The following is a 19214-nucleotide window of genomic DNA, read 5'->3' on the forward strand; positions in this document are numbered from 1 at the left end:
AGGACTTGCTGGAGATGTTATATCTCTGGTCTGGTCTGGGAGTGGCTTGGGGTCCCCTCAAGAGAGCTGGAGGAAGTTGCAGGGGATTTCTGCCTGGGCTCAGTTACGCTCTATAATGCCATGGATGGATGGATGTTTCTTTTATTAGATTTTAGTCCCCTTTTTATTGGAAAACTGACTGTATTTGATAATTTGCCAATTTGTTCCTGTTCCTTCCCAAGTTTTTATTTCAAATAGATTCCAATCATAGAATATGCGATTATATGATTATATACTCATACTAAGTATCGAGATAAGTGCAGCTCTTATCTTTTATCCCGAACTTTGATGAAGCATCTTTTCTTCCCAATGTGAGGATCTGATCCAAGTTTGTAGATTAGTCCTTGACGGGGCAATTTATTTCATATAATACAACATGTTACAATGATGGTGTGTAGAAACACTTTTCCCGAAATTCAGTGAGACATTAATAAAAAATGTACCGTGTTTTGGCTACAAATGGTAAAATATGTTGATCAGTTTATCAATACATTCATTACATGTAATTGACACATAATTCATACATTTACATGTATTTATACTATCTTTGTACTCTAGGATTTAAATTTCCAGTGTCCAAATATCTTTATAAGTATATATGGGATATAAAGGGATAGTTTTGTATTTAGGAAACGCTCAATGCGAAGACATTGACTCTTCGGTCTGTTTATAAGAACTATTGTTATTTACAAGCTTGGAAATGTGAAGCTCTCGGGAACCTTTTGGAGGTCCCAGTTTGATGCCATTGTGACATAAATTGTCTCTCCTCACTTCACCTAATGTCTCCCTTCCTTTCCGAATGACCCATAGATGAGATGTCTGATGGCTTGAGAAGACTGAAGAACCTTGGGCTCGGTCTCCAGTCGGAGATCGAAGACCAGGACGACTCGATCGATGCTATTCTGAATAAAGCTGACAAGATGGATGTCAAAATCCACAACACAAATCAGCAGATTAAAAACCTGAAATGAAAAGAACATTTGGACCATTTATGGAAGCAAACTGGCAAAAGGTCATCCTTTCACTTGCACACACGTTGCCCGGTGTTGAACAAACGTTTGAGTTATTTCTTTGGGGGGGGGGGGTTTCAACAGAATCCTCTGCCTCTTGAAGAATAGAAAAAAAACTTTTTTTGTAGTTTTGGAAGAAATGATTTCATCCCATGTGTATCAGATGAAGCAGGCTCACACTTCTCATTCAGTCTGTTGGCTTTATCCTCCACTGCACTTCTTTCTGATTGTCGTCTTTGAATTTTTACTGGTGGGACGGAGTAAAAGTTTTCATTATTGCCAAAACTGGCTACAAGCTTGTTAATCTTTTGAGCAAAATTCATTGATTCATTTTTGAGAGTTAAGATTTTGTTTTTAAGTCACTAAATTACAAAACATTGTTTTTAGTTTGCATATTATTCAAAGATCAGTGCTAAGTGACATCGTACCTGCTACAACACCTGTATGTAAACTCAAACAAGCCTATCTGAAGTCACATTTGCCTTATATTTGTACAGTAGACTTGCTTCTTTGATCTGTGTCATAATTTGGTTTCTGTTTCATTTTGTCTGAAATATGTTAATTCTTTAGTGCTCTATAGCTTTGCATATACATCCTTTATATATATTCACTGCGGTAAAGCTGTACTGAATTATTGTACAGCATGAATGATGTGAATAAGTTAGCTGTGAAAATAAAAACTCAGAACTGAAAGGGTTTCCTTATTATTCTAATCATTATGTTACATCTTCAGTTACAAGTTGAACCACTCTGACAGGTTTTGTTGGAGTTAAAGTTTTATTTCCAAGGTATTGTAATCAGCAGCAAAAGACTTGTTCATGGTTACGTTGTTGTTTTCACATGTAATCCATTTATTGTAATCAAACCCAATAAAGTCATTTTTCAGGGGAGCTTTACCGTCCTTAGAAATATTTTATTTTGTGTCGTAAGGAGTCAAAACTACCACAAGGTGGCGCCACAGGGCGGAATTTCTAGAAGCACCTCAGAGAACTATTAAATAGTGTCTGTGAATATTGTTGGCTAAGACAGTTTTAAGTAAAGGTAGTTTTGTCCTGAAGAGGGAAAAGTTTTTGCTTGACCATCCCCGCACTATAATAGTCTGTGTTATAATGTTACACGAGTGTCAGACACTAATACATTTTTCCTCTTAAATATCATCATCTGAGGATGCGTGAGTATTTACTACAGCGAGTGTGTTGTGTACCATCTGTGTTACAGTGTGTCCATCAGGTCCTCGTGTCGAGGCGACCATTCATTATCATTCCTTAGGGTTAGACCAGCTGCTCCGACATGGTCGACAAGCATTTATTTGGAGGACTTGCTAATTACAAGTCTCCCAAAACACCTATAGACTGTTTGCAATAGGGTGAACAAACGGGGGGGGGGGGGGGGGGGGGGGGGTTACTCAAGCTGAGAGACCTCTGCATGTCTCAATTAAAATTCCTTTTTGTGATACTTTGTTTCTTTTGTGGTCCTCAAACAAATGATCAATTGCATGATAAAGGGTCAGTTTATTGAATCATCATATTGACGAATAGTTCCCGGATTCAAGATTCCTTGAAGGAAGACTCTCCCTTCTCCAATCTGATTTATAGGAACATTACAGTAAATCCAAACCGTGGTAAACACACCCACTCTCACCAGAATACCGAAATAAGTGCCTTTAAAGTAAAGGCAATGTGCAGTTTTCCCAGTCTGCTACTAGAAAGAGTCTTATTATGGTTTTCTCTGACTGTGCAAATCTAATTTTAACAATCCTGGAGCAGACAAAATCTCTGACCCCCACTGTGATCTCTGGTGCCCCCCTAATAGGGTCCCAGACTCCAGCAATGGAAACCCGTGATTTTTAGAATGTTGGAACAGAGGATAGATTTCATTCTTTAATCATCTATATCTTCATTTGGGTGAAGGAAAGTGAAGCCCTTTGTGCAACATAAAATCTATTGGAACAAATATTGAACGTTTGATATATTTCAGTGCAGTAATCACACTAACGTGTTGAATTTGAGTCAGACTGAGGTCACACATATTTTTTTGCTGAAGATGGGACCTGAGGCCGAGGTGTCACCACACATCCACCGACACCAGCACTAAACGGAAGTCACCTCTGGGTCTTTTCCCTTCATACAAGGGGGCCGGGCGGGCTTTGAACAGCTGTCTTGTCAAAAGCAAACAGTGGTCGTGCTGTGACAAAAGCCGTGAGGGCTGGAATGCCCCCCTTTTCAGGGGCTGTAATCCCAGAGCACACTGCTGTCGGAGCCCATCAGGCACCGGGCCAGCGACGGGCCTTCCTGCCCTTTGGAAAGCGGGTTAGCAGCAGAGGCAGGGCAGCAGAAGGGATGGACTGTCAGGCTGACAGCCCTCTATTGCCACTGTTGTAGTAAGAGAAAATAAAGAGTTGTGCTGACGAAGGGGAGTTTGGTCGTGAGCTGGAGGAGAGGAAGGAGGGAGGAGAGCAGAGAAACAGGGGGAGGCAGGCTGAGGAGATTAATGGAGGAGGTGAAGTTCAAGTTGAGAAGAAAACAAGTAGCCTTTTATGAATCTCTGAGGACTAAAGTTTTAGGTGTTGGATTTCCTAGAACGAGTAAAACTCTACTTTTTCCAAATAAGTGTTTAGATATGTTTGTTACATATTTTCTCGTGAAACGTTCAGAGATTATATAGTATATTTGAACAACATTCAAATTTCTTTTAAAATTCAAAGCCAAGCCACATGGCATCTGTAAAGTGTACAACCTGAAATGCATCCTTAATCTTCTATAGTGCACTCAAAGAAATATTTGGAAAATAAATGTTTCCTCAACTTTTTTTCTTTTGTAACTTTTCCAAGTATTTTTGAGACAGTAAAAAACCCAATATATACTATTTTGATATGTAAAACTGTTAGAAAGTATAAAACAGAATAAAATCAAAATTTTTACTATTTATAGCTTAAACATTTCTCTAAATGGGATTAAATCCACGCTTGATCTCTGTAAAAGATTACACTGTAGACACAGCTGACTACCACCTTTCTACGTTGTAATGATTTTTCCTCAAATGTCTGTAAATGCATTTTATCAGACACGTTTAAAAATGGATTTATTGTCACTGAACTAGCTTTTGTGGTCAATGTATCATCACATGTTTTCAGGTTAGAAGCATAAACTCAGTGGGAGTAGGAGATGTTTCAAGGCAAACATGTCAGTGATCCTATTAATATGAGAAGTGTTTACCGAACATGTAAGACAATTTCAGCGATTTCGCCAAGTGTAGAAATCCTACAAAGGCAGAACATATCCCACTGTTTAGCACAACCATAAAATATATGTGGCCGTCATCAATCTACTATTGTCAGGAAACATAAGGATAAATGCCAAGGAAGGGTTAGGTCACCCTTCCTCTTTTTCACACTCTGGTTACACAATCTGTCATTAAAAAGCAAGACAGTGCGCTAAAAACCTGACAAATACCCCCACAATATAGAAAATATTACTGCAAGCAAATTAGAATATTTGAGGAGCAGAAGACGCCTCTAATTTGTGTTTTGTTTTTTTTCTTGATATGTGTGCAACATGTCATTAGAATGTGGTAAAAAGAAAACTGTGGCAGCAATGACAAGGAGCGCTGCCTTCATAAACATTGAGAATTATAACCAGAGCCAGGGTTCAAATACCTCCTCCACCCTTGTGCTCCGGTGATCTGTCCACCACAGGAGGAGGCCAGCAGGCTTTAAGACTGAGTATTTCTGTCTCTCTGTCTAGAGAACCTAAACAAATCCCAGCAGAAGACGTACTTGCACGTGATGTGAGCTGTCCAGCGCGTCCGTAGCCTGTTTACACGTAGTTTCAGCTGGTTACGTCATGGGCACCGTCCTCAAAATTGCAGGAGAATGTAACTCAAAAACATGATTATACTCATTCGTGCCATTTCCATCCCATTTACACCTCAGCCAAAAATGCCAAGAATGCAACAGAAACATGCTAATGGTTACACGTTTGAAACTATAATCTATATACCTCTAGTGAATACTGGTCTCACTGTGGGATGACCTTATTATTGTGGTAGCTGTTGCAGAAGTGAAACATTTCAAATAAATAATAAAATAAAATAACCTCCTCATGTGAAATTTAAAAAGTTAAAAATGTTGACAAGCTGATGGTATAGTTGTTTATTTTCTCTAATGGACAAGATACAGAGGATATGTTGAGTTCTACTAATATAATCATCACCAGTTTTCATAATAAATAAACACACAAACACAGACATGGGAGAGAATAAGTAGCCGCTCCTCACTGTGACTGCACATGTCCTCTTCTTAAACCGGCAGGAAAAATAAGAAAACGTGTGAAATGTGCCATTTAACCAAGTTAGAAAGGTACTGCGGTGGTTAATTTGCAGTCTTACTTCAAGAAAACATTTAGTCAGTTGAGGCTACAAGAAAGGAGATTGAAAGGAAGTGGAGCTGTGGGGAGTTTCTGTTAATTAATAAGATAGGAGTAACTTGGCTGCGTGTGATATTTATATTGGATGATGGTCTGCTGATAAAACTCCCCTCTGAGCAGAGCCGACAGGGAGGGTCATGTAGCTTTCTTCTTTCAAACTTAGACACAGAGGACAGAGAAAGCCAAGCTGAAAATCTCTCATATGGCTCTGTTTCCTCTCTAGTAACTTAACATCTACTGATTCTAGTCATGTGTCACAAACATCAGAAGAGGCTAACATGAAGGGGGAATCATGGTGAGAAACACAAACACACAAATCTAAAGACCTGAGAATCATTTCCTGAAATTTACTTACTCTGGCTGAAAAGAAATATCGTTTGGGACAAAAAAGTGTAGGACACGGATATATTAGCTAAAGGTTTTTGGCCGTGGATACAACTTGGATTATCCAACTCTGAGCATTTCCAACCTTCGGTATTTTTGGATCAGAGCTCAACCTGGGTACATAGAAACTTGTGTTTGATGTTTAAATGGTTTGATACAAATAAATGTAGCAATATAGACACATATACAATACACATAGACAATCATAAGTAGAAAATGTATAAAGCAAAAATAATATATTTATATATTTATATATTATGCATTAGCAAATGCATTTGCATCGATGGAGGTAGATAGCAAAGATTCAGAGGTAAAAAGGCATACAGATGTTGCTGTGCTTTGGAGGAGGAAGTTAAGTGGCTGTAAAATCTGAAGTGAAATGCAAGGGTTTCTGTGTGCTCAGTAAGAGGGTATACAGTGCAGTGTATGAGGTGAGGGGGGAAAGTGGCCGGATGCTGCTGATCTCCTTGAGTTACCCATCCTGTAATCTGGACCGGAGGGTCTGGCTGGCTGGCAGGTCTCTCCACATTTAGCAGGAGAATGTGAGGGAAGTCTTGTTTCTGCGTACGGCTGTCCGGGCAGGGGCCAGGGTTACGCGGCGGCTCAAACGAAGAGCACAGAGTAGGGAGGACACCGGCAGCGCTCAGAAGACGACTCCCGTATCCAGGAGCCGTGACAGCCCGGGACTGAGGCTGCTGCCCAGAATGTTCTGGAAAAGATTAGGGATTACATGCAGGGTTGCAACAATTAGAATACAGCAAAAGTCATTATTTGAATTCAAGATTATTTTTCAAAATATTATGATAAATGGATGGACTGAATAAAACTACTTCATGTTTCTGCTGCTGTTGTCTTTCATTAGTCTTTCATTAGTTACCTATTGCATGCATGTTTAATCATCATGCATTTTAGCCGTTTCATTCACCTGGTGCTCTCGAGTCCATCGCCTCCGCAGCGATCTGTCTTTGACATGGCGGCACTCTGACACTCTGCACAGACCAGCCTCTCTCTCACCAGCTGAGCACTCCACAGTTTGAGTTTACATGCTGCACTCGCCTGCTTCACCCGCAGATACACGCAGTAACTGCAAGCATGGCATAAAGAAGGAAAGAGAAAGAGAGACTATCACAAATATTTTACTTGACTCAATTTCTGTCACAAATGGCTGTGAAATCGAGTAAAAATGCAGAAGTCCAAATGTGAAATCACACAATTATGTGCTAAATAAATATAGATGTGAACGCTTAAGCTCCAAAATTCTGATCTTTGGCGTGGCCAATCAATTACTTGCGTAAGCCAGTGTATCTTGAAATAAACAAGGGAGTGGAAAATGTCCAAAGAAAGATGGAGAGGCTCAGTCCAGATGGAGGCCGTCCTACAAAGGCCTCTCCCCTCTTCTGTCTCGCCTAAAATGATACAACTCAGCTTGGGTGAAAGCCAAGTCACAATCCAAACCAGCAAGAACTATAACAAGGCAAAAATACAAACTTGCCAATAAGAGATTTGCTCCGTTTGAAGGTGATCCAGAAAAACCGGTCACCTGCACTATCCTAATATCAACACAGCTCAGTCTGCACAATGGCAACAACAATAAAGTCCTGTTTTATGATCACTGTGTTCTCTGGCAGCCACTTTGAACTTCACTGCAGTATTTATTTGGTCTCTGATTCAGTCAGCTGTGGCAAAGCACAATCCCCACTGGGCTGGTTTGTCAGAGAAAACATGAAGCTTCAGTTTCTTTTTTCGGTTTGGATTTGGCTTTTCAAAGGTATCAAAGACATACAGCGACATTACATGGGTCTGGTTTTTCTTGCCTTTTTTATGCAATGAGTCGTGAATGAATAATATTGACAAAGAAAATGACTGTGCGGAATTTTCATGGACATTCACCTTTGGTATTATTTCAGCACTACAATGAGGCTTATGGTACTGTGCATGCACACATGCTCTTGTTTAAGGGGGATTTGATTCATTCCCTCCCCTAATTATGCTGGGAGGTATCCAGTCTGCAAAACCTAGTCTCAAATGCTTTAAATCCGTGTTCAGTCCACTAAAAATGCTGTCTTGTTAATTCCTTAAAGATATTACCATTGGCTTATGTTAAGCTTCTCTAAATGAACTGCATGAGTCTAAAGGACAATTTCCACTTTCTACCTTAACACAGAGAATTACTCATTCCGATTATTACTATGACAAACTCATGGCGCACACAAAAAATGTTACTGTAAGCCCTTGATTCACAGGCCAGTTCCCATGACTCCACCATCAATTCACCAGATGTTAGTCTGATATTGCCCTCTCTCAAACCTATTCACATTTATGAGTCATGTGCTTCAGGTCCCCTGGTGTTTTGTGTTTCAGTCAAAACAAAAAGATCCCATGTCCATTTTAATCAGTGTAAAAAAAGAGTGTAGACTGTTTGGAAACCAGCCACAAATTTCTTCCTTCATCTCAAAATTTTCCAGCTCTGAAAACATCGGCAATCAGCTGAGGTTAAAGATGACATCTCTGCAGTGGGGAGGTTAACATCTTACACTGAGTATGGGTGCCTTATCGGTAAAGGTCAGCTCATGATTCGCATATTCAAAGGACAAGTTCAGGTTACACAGGCATGTAATTTCAAGGCTTTGTGTGCTGCGCTCAACCTTGGCCATGATCTGCACTATAATCCGTTGGAGGGTGAGGTAGAATTTGACCTTTAAACTCAATAAAATTGAACTGAGCTTGAAGTAAAATCCAGTTGGACTGGAGCTTGGAGAGACCAAAAGAGGTTTTTGCCAGAATGAGCTGTATTGAATGTTCTCATGTATTTTGTGTGAGAATAAGGACAATAAATTTCAGTATGAAGTATATTCAATAAAGCTTCCAATACATTGCACGCAATATATGCACTATTTGAGATGATGCCATGGACTCTCAGGGAGAGAACACTCAGGTTCAAATGTTCTGAGCATATTCTCTTAGTGCAGGCATCGGTGCTTTAACTGTCTCCCACAATGAGGCTTTTCAGGTTACTTTGGTGACTCTGAATTAGTCTTAAGGGCTGTGGAGGATTGTTTGTCACTTTGAGTTTGCCCTGTGATGGACTGGTGACCTGTCCGAGGTGTATCCTCCCTCTTGACCCCAAGTTGTGAATGTGAGTGTGTAATTCGCTGGCTCCTTGTGTTTGGCTGGAACACTGCCCAGGGTGTAAACTGTCTTCACTTGTTGTTAGCTGAGAATGGCTCCACTTCCCTGAGAGCAGGGTAAAGTGCAATGGAAGATGGAGAAATTCTATCTATGGTCCTTTTAAAATAAAACTGCAATCTGAAGGATCTGCAGTGACAAACACAAAAACACAATCATTTAGTGGTATACACGGTTCAGCTGCATTTACACCCATCTGCCTTGGCAGCACTGACAGCCGTCACTGCAGATGAAAACAAAGCTGGTGGCTTGCAGTCTGGTATTGTAGCTTTTACCTGGCCTTCTCCTCCTTCATCAGCATGTGTGGTCGCCTCCAGGGGTCCTTGAAGTTCCTCTTGAAAGAATCGGGCAGGATCTTTGCCACTTCTGATGTCAGGATGCGGACAGACATAAAAATACAAACCAGAGCAAATAGATGAGCCAAAGTCCCTTCCCCTGCGAAGATCACATTTATATATATATATATCCGCATTTCATCTGCTGCAGCTTATCCTCTGACACAATGTACCGCATTAAATCAAATGAATCAAAGTTCAGTTTTCTTGGGAACTCTTTTCCTTGGAAATACGTTTCTTATTTTATTTTCATTATCAGCAGAGAGGTGACTCAACAGTAAGAAACATAACAGAGGTGTTGAAACAGTGCAGCTGGAGATAATGCGTCACAACAGATGTGTGCAAACGTGCTATTCAAAGTAAGGCAGTAAACCAGAGGTATGCTCGAGAATGCAGAAACTCCAAGTTAATATGTAACGGAGTTCTGAGAAGTGCATACATGCATAAATCCACACGTGCAGAGGCACGCAGAACAAAGTAAGGTTCTCACCTTTCGCTGTACTGCAAATAGCATTGTTGCCAAAGCAACCTCGACGCTGTTTGAGATCAGGACAGGGCGTGCCTCCGTTTCTCGGGGGGACAGAAACTTGGCGAATCCTCTCTGTGCTGCCAACCCCACATGGAGACGTGCATGATGACCAGGGACCCCAAGAGCCCACCACACAGTCAATGGCTGCTAGGGAGGCAAGAAAATCCAGAGATCAGCAGGTTTCATAAAACCAACCAGCAAGCAATCAAACACAGATGACAACTAGCCCATACAGACAGGATATAGTCATGTCATGTCATGTCATGTCATGTCATGTCATGTCATGTCATGTCATGTCATGTCATGTCATGTCATGTCATGTCATGTCATGTCATGTCAGAAGCTGTAGACCAGGAATGATGGGTGGTGAGTGACAGATGGCGACCTGTTCTTTTTACTACTGATGTTTTAATACAGGGATCTAATGAGCTCTCTAAGGGCTTTGAGAGAAAAAGCAGTGGATGACATTCAGTCTATCCAAGAATTCCAAGAAAACTGAAGGATTTAAAAAAGAAATTGTTCACTTTTGACAAAACTCATTTGCCAGTAGTGGAGAGTTTAAACCTCACTCCCATTAAAAGTTGGTCCCACCAAATTCATCTCAACAGATGGCTGTCATATACCAAAAACTCTCCCCAATCAGAAATATTTCACCACATGAACCACACATAGATCTTGTCACTACTGATGTTCACAATCAGCAAATTATTACAAAAAGTTGGTTAAATTTGGTTGTGGGCAAATGGCTACAAACTTCTTGTTCTTGGTGTTTAAGGCTGTCAAAAATAGTGAAGGCAAAGCAAACATTATGAACATAAGCTGTATCGCAAGTAAAATACCAGACAAGGTCTCTTGTGTTATGTTGGAGTAACAACCATTCTAATTAGGATAATGAATTACTCTTAAACCCAGAGGAAGTTGTAAACTTTCCCCTAATCTTTGCAGTCATGCTGGAGTGCACAGCTTCAAGTATGAGCTGCAGAACACACCCTGATATAGACTTGCATAATGCTGCATGGAGCATTTACTCAGGTGGGCAGGTGGAAACAAGTGGCTGGGTCATTACCATCTACTTATGTCAGATCAAACTAAACCCCAGACTCAGGAAGTCCAAAACCTGGGTTGTATGTGTGGGGGGCCTTTTAAATAAGAGGTTAATTCTGCATCCTGTTCTCTCTGGTTTCAATCTACACCACACTCAAACACAGACACACACGCATGCAGACACACACACTCACACACATGAACACAGAACACCACATAAACACAGCAGTAGCCGTAATCAGGCTTCCCCCTTCAGTGCTGATTTAGCCAATTACATCAGCGTAAGAGGAAGCTGTATTATTTAGATGGCTGCTCAGATCAAAGTCAGGAGACTCCAGTGGTAATCAGGCCTTGTCCAACACCAAGATCTAATAGTGATAGATATTTAACAGGGTTTGTAAGGGAGGAAGCGTACACTTCATAAACCTGATAAACACAAAGCAGCAAGGCTCTATAATTAATGAAAACTTGCACATAAGTACCACAGAAAAACCCTTAATGTGATGTTTGTGGTGTGTTACTTTTTGGTTTTTCTTTTTTCGCAGACAATAAAAGCAGAATACAGTAAGGACAGTAGTACATTCCCTGGAACTCAAATTGAAAGTTCTTGGTAAAATCACAGGAGAAACACAGATAAATATACCACAACTGTTTCTAAATCTAATCCCCCTCTATCAAATCTACTTCACTCTGTCTTTATCATGCGTGTGTGTGTGTGTGCGTGCGTGCGTGCGTGCGTGCGTGCGTGCGTGCTTGGCGAGTGTGTGAACAGGAGAAAGAGGGAGAGAAGGCTTTCAAGGTGCCGCCTGTTTGAATCATTCCCATGGACCAGTTGGGGTTTCAGGGGGGGTCCTGGCAGCGTCAGTGACACAGCCGATCCACAAAGCCACTGTGGAATCTCTGCATTCCTGCACATTAGTGCTGCCCACCTGACACTCGCCTTTCCCAGATCACCACACACACGCACGAATGCACGCACACACACACACACACACACACACACACACACACACACACACACACACACACACACACACACACACACACACACACACACACACACACACACACACAGAATACAGTTTCAGTTGCATAAATCCTCCAAGTTGAGCTTGTTCCCCCCTCAGCCATCACCCTAAAACACACAGACGGACACATTTGGCTTGGTAAACGTGTCTCGAGACATGACCTTTTTTGAAAGATTACTTGAGGCATGTGATGGAATCAGACACTACCACCCTACAGACTTCCTACTGCCGCTTCCTCCACCTCCTCTTATCCTACAGTAGTCCTGTTTGCCTGCCCTTCCTTCCCTCCTAAACATCCTCTGACGTTCACTGGGAAGTTTCGCTGCTGTTTTCCCTTCTCAGGGAGAAAGACACAAGTGAGCAGGGTAGCTGGGGTCTTTGCTTGGAGAGGGTGAACAGTGAAGCCTATAGGGTCGGCCAGTTCCCGCGCCAAGAGGAAAGGATCAACCTTTTGATGGACACTGATTTTCTCTCTCTCTCTCTCTCTCTCTCTCTCTCTCTCTCTCTCTCTCTCTCTCTCTCTCTCTCTCTCTCTCTCTCTCTCACACACACATACAGAACTGACACCGTGTCTGGCAGTCTCAGCCTGTTGACCCTAAGCCACCAGAGGTCAAAAAGCAATTACCAACTTTGGTGGCCCCCCACTGTGCTTCTGGTACCACCAGTGCAGCAGTCCCACCACCCACATGATAACCTCTCTGACAGTCTGACACCGCCTCACCCGCACAGTTGCATTGTGGACGAGAAAGTCCCCCACCGGAAAGCATGCCACCACCTCTGACCTTTGACCCCAATACAGGAAACAAATGGTGCTTGATGTCAGCATGTTCAGCTTCTGTGTTTTTGATACACTGATATTTCTACATGGTAAATATGAGAATTTAAAAGTGCAGATTTCTTTGAAATGAAGACTTTTAAAGTTACAGAAAGTTATTTTTAATGCAAATTGAAGATCCTGTTAAATTGACAAACCCTTTGTTTCCAACTATTAGGTAATGTTACAAAAATAGATTTATTTATTTAATCCATGCTTATTTGCTCCATTTTGACTGAAAGGGGCTGAATTTAAAAAAAAAGAAAAAGTTAGATTGATAGATGTGATATTTCAGAGCCCAAATTTGTATTCTTTGTGTTTACTGGTGAAAATATCTTCAAACTGCACACATACAAATACCTCCAGGTTCCACACTGTGACAGAAACATTCTAAAATGCAGCTATGGTTTAAAAAATGTAGTTAAGAGTTTTCAGTGGCTGCAACGTTTGTACCAGGAAGGATCATTTTAATGGTAGCTAGCAGAGCTTCATACACTGACTGTGAATCAATTATCATCACTTTTATCTCCCAACTTTGCAGCCAGTCTCCATTTACTCTTGTTACAGTGAGATAAGAGCACACCGTCTTGCTTTTCAGGATGGCATTCCTTCACTTTGCCTGTCACCCTCCCTGATTTGTGATCCCATTTTAGGGTTTCACAACAAAAGAGTTATCAGACCCGCTCACCCAATTTGCTTTATCTCCCTCTCTCATTATCACTTTGTCTCCTGCTCTCACTTGTTCTCTAACCCCCACATCTGTCTCTTTTTTTGAATCCCTTTTAACTCCATCCACCCCCCATCTCTTTTCTGATGGGACCCAGATGTCCAGCTGCTCAATAAGACCACTGCACCTCAAAACCTCCACAGTCATCCTCTCCTCCCTTTCCCAGGCAGTGAGCAGGGCTCAGGTCCCATCAGACAAGCTTTATAATGTTGTGCAACACAAGAGAGAGCCATAAGCCTGTTCAAAGAGGGTGAAGGACACAGGTCTGAGCCCTGATAACAGGTTAACACCTAAATCTTTCCTGTTGGGACTTTGAAAAGGGCCCCACACAAACCAATAAACTAAAGGGTTTATTATAAACACAGCTGAGGTGGATTTTGTATTGAGGTTACAACTTTTTTCATCATTTTATTTCTTTATTTCTTTATTTCTATTTATTAAAAAAAAACTGTGGTCTTGTTAAGGTGCCGCACGGCCAACTGTGCCCAAGTCTTAATAGGTTTTCTGCATTTCTAAACAATGATTTATCTAGATTTGATTCATACTGGTAACGTAGACCGGTGAGAAGTCAGGCCCTTTCTAAGTTTGGCCTTCGGTGGAAAAAAGGTTAATTCACTCCTCTTCTATATATTTCAGTCTGCTTCACAATAAAACCCTTTTTAGTGTGAAAGTTCATGAAGAAACCAGGCGTGGGACATCAAATTGACAACGATCAGTGTTGGTGTGTGCAGGATGTGAGTGCCAGGAGGAACTGGGCTTTAACATGTTTGAAACAAGGATTTCAACAGCTGGCTCATCTCAGCCTTGTGAGTTCAAAACATTTTCCACTCATTTAAGTTAAGGGAAGAAGAAAAGGAGGGAGTAAACGTAGGTGGAAGGAAGCAAACATCGTGGCATGACAACATATGGTGCCCCAGAGGAGAGGGCGGTTAAGTACAGCTGCCTGCTGATTAATAATGAACATAGATCTGATGTATCTGAGTCACAGTCAACATCTTCCTGTTGCAGTGAGAAGTACCAGACACCACGGAGGGAGCCTCCTGTAGATCATCATGATCTCCAGGGTGTATGAAGAGGAATGAGCAGCAATTTTAATGAGGAAAGAGTTGTAAACATGAGCTGTATAAAAATTATTTGAGGCAGTATTTCATCCATCCTTCCTCTATACCGCTTTATCCAGTTCAGAGTCATGGCGTTTAACATATAGAGACAGTTAATCTCTCACACTTACAGGCAGTTTAAGGTCACCAACCCCTGATGCACATTTGTAGACTGTGGGAAGAAGCCAGAGATGCAGACTGACTTGCACTCAAACTCATTGACCTTCTCATTTAGATAAATAACTTCTAAACACTGAATGTATTGAAGAACGGGGTAAAAGACAGGTAATCCCGTGGCAGGTAATCACTCAATCAATGAAGCTAACAATAATGGTTTGGGATTGTTGGTGGAAGCTGTTCTAGCTGGAGAAATTCCGCCCAAAATAAACCACCTCTCATATTGCAAGGTGACAGTATTAAACAGCATTCATCCTAAACACACCTAGGAACAGAAACAGATCTAGTTATTTGATTGCGTGTGTCTTTCAGGCAAGTTTTTTTGTACCACTGACGTTTGTCACATATATTCGCTAAAGCCCTTTGAATACAATAAACTCTGTCAATGCCTGTTGCTCTTTAATACCTGTACAAGCTGTTTCCACACATCACACATTTCTACTTAACACTTAACTCGACATCCGTGGAGAAGCTGGTGTCGCTCTCTGAAGAGCAACAAGTGCTTGTGTCCAAGTGGTGCAACGAGTGTGCCAGTTTTTCTGTCTGTCCTCTAATATCACCCACTCTAAGCCCTTTGCTCAGCTGACATGAGTTAATTACAGACCGTGACAGACAGTCGTCAGACAGGGTCCTTGATGCGTTACAGAGCCGCAGGATCAGATAAAGTCTGGAGTTGAATGTGGGTGTGAAAATATCAGGGTGCTTTGAAGGGACCAAGCCACATGATGCATGGAAGTGTTTACACTGTACGAATGCTCAGGTTGCACAGGCAGGAAGTTGGGGTGTTTTTCTAAACATCACCCAGAACTGAGTGATCCTCCAGGGTTCAAAGGTCACTGTTGAGCTGACATCATTTAGATTTATCTCTGTCAAGCATGTAGAATAATAAAAAACAACTACCCTCAACAGGTATTTCTTTACACCCAATGACTGCTTCATATCCCATGAGAACTGAGCAGACGTATCTTGATTTACAGTTGTTCTGTACAGGAAGATGGTCTGGATAGTGTTATCCAACCTTCCACACCTGCACCCGACCGCTGTGTGGCTGTTGTGTTTCACATCAGGAGTGAGCTGTCAGAGTAACGCACCGCATTAAATACCATTGTGTGACACGTGAGTGAACTGGAGCACAGGGCAGCTGTGACCTCTGAGGGATCAGAGGCTGTTAAACGGGGCTGTGATGACTCAACATTAACCTTAGGGGCTCCCCCCGTGCTCGATCTGGTAACTTTCATTTTTTAAGACATCCAGGATGGATGAAGTTTGGCTTGGAGTCCTCTCTGCAGGTGGCTCAAAAACTGTTTTTTTTGAGCAGCTGATGGTCAATTTTAAAGGCTCCTGTTTTTCTGAGAGTGGCTGTGTCCACCAGTGTTTGGCTTCACTCTAATGTTTTAGTGAATCTGAGATCAGAGCGGAAGTCCACAACCTTTCATAGGGAAGAAGAGATTCCACAAAATAAAACTTTAGGGATAACTGACATTGAAGATTATTAAAAAAATCAAGGAATGATCACAATGTTTTAACATTTATTCAGATCTTTTCCAAGCATTGTAAGTGATAGTCCAAGTATATTTGAGTCAGAAAGAAAGATTTCAGTCACATTATATGAATATATCTCCTCATCTGATATCTACCTCCAATATAACTGAAATAACAGTAGAATATATTTACTGCAAAAAATTATTGCACGTAAAATGTTAGAAGATGTTAGGCCAAAAATACTATTAAAGTTGCACAGCATACAAAGTTGACTCAAACACCATCTTACTGAACACGACAAAACCTCTTGTAAGAAATTGTGATTAGAGGTATTTATTCCATCTTAAAAAAAAAAAAAAAACAGCGACAACTGATAAAATGAATCACATCCTCCACGTTTGTAAGCACATTTCACTTAATGACTCAGGTCTGTGGCAGCCTGTTTACATCTCAACACAGCTCCCTCAAACAAAGGCTCACTATGTATACACTTAACAAGCCTAAAGAGAGGGATCTCTGCAACATTTTTAAAAGCTCTTTGACTGGGAGGACTGACCCTGCAGGTGCTTGTTAGTGAGCACTTAAGCCAATGGTCACACACACTGAGCGTATCTATGCACAGATAATCACTCCTTGTGAACTTGAGTTGTTTCAACACACTGCAAGAGTTGCCTCAGTTACAGGTCAGAGTGTTTCCTGTCTGTCACATCTCTCTGGCACAGCTGTACTGTAATCCTGACCATCTTTGGCAGTCTGTTCCCATGTTGTACATCCCCCCATTTGTCCTTATATAGACTGAGGCTGATGGGGGCAAGAGGTTACTTCGATTTTAATTTAGTAGACAATCAGTCTTTTTTTCATGAATCAAACTGTATTCACCTCTCTTAAATTGCTGTTTCGTCACTCACACCTTTTTCCAGCCACTGGAGTTGAGGTTGTGCAATTTGAAGCTGTAATGTGAAGGCCAAGGGTCAACACCCCAAACCTAAAAACATTACACACAACTTGCTTTTAAAGAACACACCACTCAAAACAAACAGCCATAATGGGGCACTAGAGACAGCTATGTGTAGTATGTCTCACTGTCTCCATGTCACCTCAATGCCAGGCATCCCTGCCCAAAACATCAATGGACAATGGTTAAGTCCCATAACCAATAAAAGTGCACAAACATCGCATTTAACAAACTTCATATATTTTGAGCCCCCAAAAATGTTTTGTGTATTTCAGTAATACTGTAATAACAAATTTCAGTGATCTCAGGGTCTAAACATGCTGCTCACCAGATATTTGGCACACGCGCTGGTAGTCCTCGCAGCAGTCCCTGGTTTTCTGACAGTAGGTATCGCAGTAGCACATCGTTTTTCTCTTAGTGTATTCAAAACACTCGTTATTCCGGCCGGTGCAGCAATTCGGGCTCTCTCTCTCCCTACAGCCGGCTTCAGCCTGCTGGACGAACTCCCCGCAGAAAAACGCCAAATAGCCACAGATGACAACTCCGAGACGCGCCGAGTTTCGTCCATGCGCTCCCATGACGGACATCTTTCTGAGAGCACTTGCTCCGCACTCTCTGGCTCTGCGTTTTCTTCAGATGGCGAAATAATCTGGAGGAAATAAGGCAGTAGTTGTATTTCTATTTAAAATCTAAGTGTAACATGGTCTTGTTCAAAAGAAAGCTATGGAACTTCTGTTTGCCGCACCTGATAAACGAACAACTGACGCGTAAAAGTGGAGTCTTGTGCGCACAAGTTCTCCCCTATTTGTGTGTCGGACACCGCCCCTCAGAGAGACTGCTGGTTATTGGGAAAGACGCGCAGTACCAGCCTCTGTCGCTTGCTTATTTGTGAAGGTTGAGATACAAAAAAACAATCAGTCGAATAAATGACATTTCGCTGAAAGGACACAAATTATCTCCTTGGGAAGGTTAACCAGAAGTGGGCATTCAGAGGATCCTGTTGCAATGTGTCTGAACTGATGTCAGCACTTTTCTATGTATCCAAAACAGTTATATTCAAGTTAAAAAAAGTTATCACGCCAAGGGTTTCCGTTGCATTTAAATGAAAGCTGCATATAAAACGCATGTGAACGTCTGTTGGGGTTCAGATTACAAAATCACATTCAGCACCACGGACAGCGGCGCATTGGCTTCATAATCTGTTGATAAGTAAATAAGATAGAAAAGTGGATTGTGTCTGTCTCCATTCAAAAAATGACACGGTCTTTTCGGGCTTTAGCCATACAACCCTCCCCAATCATCGTGTAGAGCTTTACCCCGACACAGAGAAACGACTGCAGAACAATAACATTACTCACCCTCCACTGCTTCCCACTGAATGGGGAAAGTACATCCAATGGTGGATACTGTAAAAGCGCACCAAGGCAACGATGATCACGTCCTGGTTTAGTAAGAGGAGCACATCCACACCTCAGTACATTATGTCATGTTTTACAGGTCTGCGGTGAAATAATTGTACCAAATGTTATCTTTCATGGACTCAATATTCTAGAACCCATCGGAGCACTTGGATTCAAATATATTCATATCTCTTCGTTATTTATTATTTATTTACTTATTCAGTCTAAAATTCTTTAAATCCACAGCGTTGTACGTTGAAAATGAGACTTTTTCTAAATTGTTCTTTATTGAATGTACTCTATTTTCTTTCACCTCAGATGTTCAGGACATGCCAGGAAAAATGAGAGCCCAACTTTTCATAGTCGGAGTTCAAAGATGATCTTAAGACCTGAGCTGTGCTATTGACGTCTGTGAAGATGGTGAGAGAATTTTGGGGGCAATTTCGGCCCAATCCAGTCTTTCCAGTAAAGGAGGAGAAGGGAGTGAGTGATGATGTTAGGATGAAGGGAAGTTGGTGGGCGCGTTGACGCTCCTAATAAAGCCTTATTGTGCAGATATGAAGCCAGAGGAGGCGTCACT

General features: G+C 41.5%; 2 protein-coding genes across 4 annotated transcripts in view; one reads left to right on the forward strand and one right to left on the reverse strand.

The window, feature by feature from the left end:
* Positions 1 to 2503, forward strand: part of snap29 (synaptosome associated protein 29) — a 4835-nt gene extending 2332 nt beyond the window's left edge. Inside the window, exon 6 of one of the 2 annotated variants that reach the window (XM_080468299.1) lies at positions 850 to 2503. In XM_080468299.1, the coding sequence (XP_080324425.1) occupies positions 850 to 1010 (161 nt within the window). In that variant the 3' untranslated portion in view covers positions 1011 to 2503. The remainder of the gene's footprint in view (positions 1 to 849) is intronic. The other variant, XM_080468300.1, reaches the window with a different exon arrangement.
* Positions 2504 to 5185: 2682 nt separating this feature from the next.
* LOC308112274 (somatomedin-B and thrombospondin type-1 domain-containing protein) lies at positions 5186 to 18062 on the reverse strand (the record flags this gene model as incomplete). Of its 2 annotated transcripts, none has more annotated exons than XM_080467679.1 (5): positions 5186 to 6566; positions 6783 to 6941; positions 9319 to 9409; positions 9869 to 10051; positions 17563 to 18062. In XM_080467679.1, the coding sequence occupies 5 exons, from the start codon at positions 17819 to 17821 to the stop codon at positions 6461 to 6463; spliced, it is 798 nt and encodes a 265-aa protein (XP_080323805.1). In that variant the 3' UTR covers positions 5186 to 6460. The 2 variants fall into 2 exon arrangements, with proteins under 2 accessions (XP_080323805.1, XP_080323806.1); XM_080467680.1 differs by having other exon boundaries at positions 6443 to 6566; positions 9869 to 10054; positions 17563 to 17812.
* Between the last annotated feature and the right edge of the window lie 1152 nt (positions 18063 to 19214).

Source organism: Lipophrys pholis (assembly GCF_963383615.2).
Source record: "Lipophrys pholis genome assembly, chromosome: 7".
In the NCBI taxonomy this organism is placed as follows: domain Eukaryota; kingdom Metazoa; phylum Chordata; class Actinopteri; order Blenniiformes; family Blenniidae; genus Lipophrys; species Lipophrys pholis.